Source organism: Cannabis sativa, chromosome X (assembly GCF_029168945.1).
Source record: "Cannabis sativa cultivar Pink pepper isolate KNU-18-1 chromosome X, ASM2916894v1, whole genome shotgun sequence".
Lineage (NCBI taxonomy): Eukaryota > Viridiplantae > Streptophyta > Magnoliopsida > Rosales > Cannabaceae > Cannabis > Cannabis sativa.
In genome coordinates this window covers 49,609,024-49,612,026 of record NC_083610.1, presented here as the reverse complement: position 1 = coordinate 49,612,026, position 3,003 = coordinate 49,609,024, and the positions used below count along the sequence as shown (strand labels likewise).

Here is a 3,003-nt window from a genome sequence, read left to right as displayed (position 1 = left end):
ATGCACGCATATATTCAAGCAATTAGTATATGAATTATATACACTAACTCATGAGTAGAACTCAATTAAGGATTAATATATACTTACTATCTTCTCGGCAATTTCCTTGTCGTAATCAGTGACAAGTTTTCTACTCTTGGTGCGAGATTTTATCCAAACACGGTGGCGGGGAGGATCTGCAACTTCGAGGTCCTTTTTCTACATAACGTTATAACAATGAAATGAGTACCAATTAAATTGTGTAGCACATTACAGCACATTAAATTTTAAGTATTACTTACCACAGCTTCCCGTACGTTCACCATTCCACTCCGACCACTTCGATGTCTGGATTGAATTTTTGAGGAACGTTCACGTTGCACCTTACTCAATTCCTACAATGCCAAAAAAATACATTAGATACATGTACTTGTATTTAAGAGTTTATCTTAGTGTTAATATAATTAGCGTACCAGAAATTCAGGAGTTAGTCGACTTTCAACAAATTTGCACCAATCAGCAGCGTCGATCTCCGGGTGCTTTTCAGGGACTTGTGCCAGTCGTCCCAGATCATTCTCTTTCAACGCGGGCATTATGATGTCTTTTGTCATCCTATTCTTGAAGTCTTTCATTAACTTCCCAGCTAGGATGAGACAATCATGTTTGAAGGTGTCCGGCACAATGAACCCCGTTTATTTTGAAGGAAAACAAACACGGTTAGAGTCAACATTTGGAGTAATAGAAAAACAAATCAAAATTCTAACAAATAATAGCTTACCTGAATGTCTTTCCAAACTTTATTTTTCAGAGTCTGGTTGACTTCTTTCCAGTTTTTATAAGCCAACCCTATTGTCTGCCGACATCTGACTCCCAGAGTGGATACGAGCTTCGCGTAGCTTTTTCCACAGTATTGACCTTTATCATTAACTTCGAGGGCCACTCTTTTGCCCTGATCCATTAACTTCGAGGGCCACACTTAAAAAGTGGAATTCGGAACGCAAAATAATTGAGCTCCCATATTTCTTCAATGACCCCGTAATACGTCATAGTACCTAAAACAGGGTTTCTATCTTTTGCACTTGCAAAGTGCATAGTTTCTGCGACGATACGTATACCACTATTTTGAACCTCTCGAGCATCATCTCTTGACTTTGTATGAAAACGTTTACCCCTTACAATGTACGCTTCATGCTTTGCAACCGCAAAAGTTGGTCCAAGGGCAATACGACTCAACACATCAGATACTCCATGATTCGGTTCGTTCAACTTTGCTATAATGGTATTCCTTAACCACCCAATGAAAGTTTGACGATGTTGGTATGCAACCCATTTTTGTTTATTTTTTTGATTTCTTGGAACCATTGATTGTAACAGCTCCATATGGTCACTGTAAAACAAGTAAGATAAATCAAGTTATTGTTCATCGTGACTTAAGTAATGTTAATCAAACAAAAGGTACTTACGTTATATATGGTTGAACCTCTGCGTTATTGTTCATCACGACTAATTGAGCTTGATCTAGTTCAAGCTTGGACACTGTCACCATTGTCCCTTTGCCCCTTAATCCTCTATCAACATCATCTGGGTCAGTTCTTGGTTTGCTAATTCCTATTGCCTCAACTCCAGCCATGTACTCTGAACAAAATTCCACAGCCTCTTCAGATATGTAGCACTCAACCATACATGCTTCTGGCCGATAGTGGTTACGCACATAACTTTTAAGTACCTTCATATTTCTTTCAAATGGATACATCCATCTCGCCCACACCGGCCCACACAGCCTTGCTTCTCTCACTAGATGAACCATTAAATGGATCATGATGTCGAAAAAAGATGGCGGAAAAAACTTTTCCAGGTTGCACAATGTTTTGACTACATGTTCATGTAATGCATCTAACTTATCCAATTCTAATTCCTTCCCGCACAGCCTATTAAAGAAAATGCAAACATGTGTCAAACACTCTCGAACATTTTTTGGCAAGACTGATCTAATGGCAATTGGAAGTAGATGTTGCATTAACGCATGACAATCATGTGATTTCAGACCCATTAGTTTCAATTCAGTCTCATTCACCAAGTTTTTGATGTTAGACGAGTAACCATCGGGTACTTTCATATTTGCAAGTGATTTGCAAACTGTTTGTTTCTCTTTTTTGGATAAAGTGAAACAAGCAGGAGGCAAATATAAACGTTCACCTTTCTTCTCAGGTGCCAGAGATTGTCGTATACCCATTTCAACGAGATCTAAACGACTATTTAGACCGTCCTTAGTTTTGCCGGGAATATCAAGTAAGGTACCAATAATACTCTCACACACATTTTTTTCAATATGCATGACATCCAAACAATGTCGAACTAGTAGACTTTTCCAATATGGAAGACGAAAGAAGATTGACTTTCTTTGAAAACAACCATTAGTTTTTATATTTTTTTGCGTCTTTCCATACTTAAAATCTACAAGTTGAACTTGTTGGAGAATTTGTTCCCCAGACAGTGGCAAAGGAGCCATATCACCCTCTTCAGTACCATCTAATGCTTTCTTCTTCCGTCTATCAGGATGATTTGCAGGCAAGTACCGTCTGTGACCCATATAACACATCTTGTGTCCATTTGCCAAGCGACGAGCCGATGTGTTAGTGCAACAAATCGGACAACCTTCGTAACCTTTTGTGCTTAAGCCTGATAAATTACTATAAGCAGGGAAATCACTGACAGTCCACAACAACACAGCTTTCAGATTAAAAAATTCTTTTTTAAAACCATCATTGTAATGACCGCTCTAGTAATATGATTAGAAAAGGCAATTAGCACTAATTCTTATTATTTTATTATTATTTGTGAATTAAATTTTAATGTGGACCCCAATATTTAGAAATAAATATTAGAGTTATAATTTCTCAATTTCGGAGATTTTATTAAACTCTAGGGGTATTATCTAGTTTATATGTGTAATATGTTATTTTTGTAATTTTTGTTTGGCGACAACGGAAAATGCGATGGATGGCTAGATTGATCACATGGGTA

At 37.5% G+C, this 3,003-nt stretch overlaps 1 protein-coding gene across 1 annotated transcript; it reads right to left on the bottom strand.

The window, feature by feature from the left end:
- Nucleotides 1-281: 281 nt before the first annotated feature.
- On the bottom strand, nt 282-2,373 carry LOC133032431 (uncharacterized). Its single transcript, XM_061106371.1, has 2 exons — nt 453-2,373; nt 282-374 (listed from the first exon to the last, which is right to left on the bottom strand). The coding sequence occupies exon 1, from the start codon at nt 2,312-2,314 to the stop codon at nt 1,439-1,441; it is 876 nt and encodes a 291-aa protein (XP_060962354.1). The 5' UTR covers nt 2,315-2,373; the 3' UTR covers nt 282-374; nt 453-1,438.
- Between the last annotated feature and the right edge of the window lie 630 nt (nt 2,374-3,003).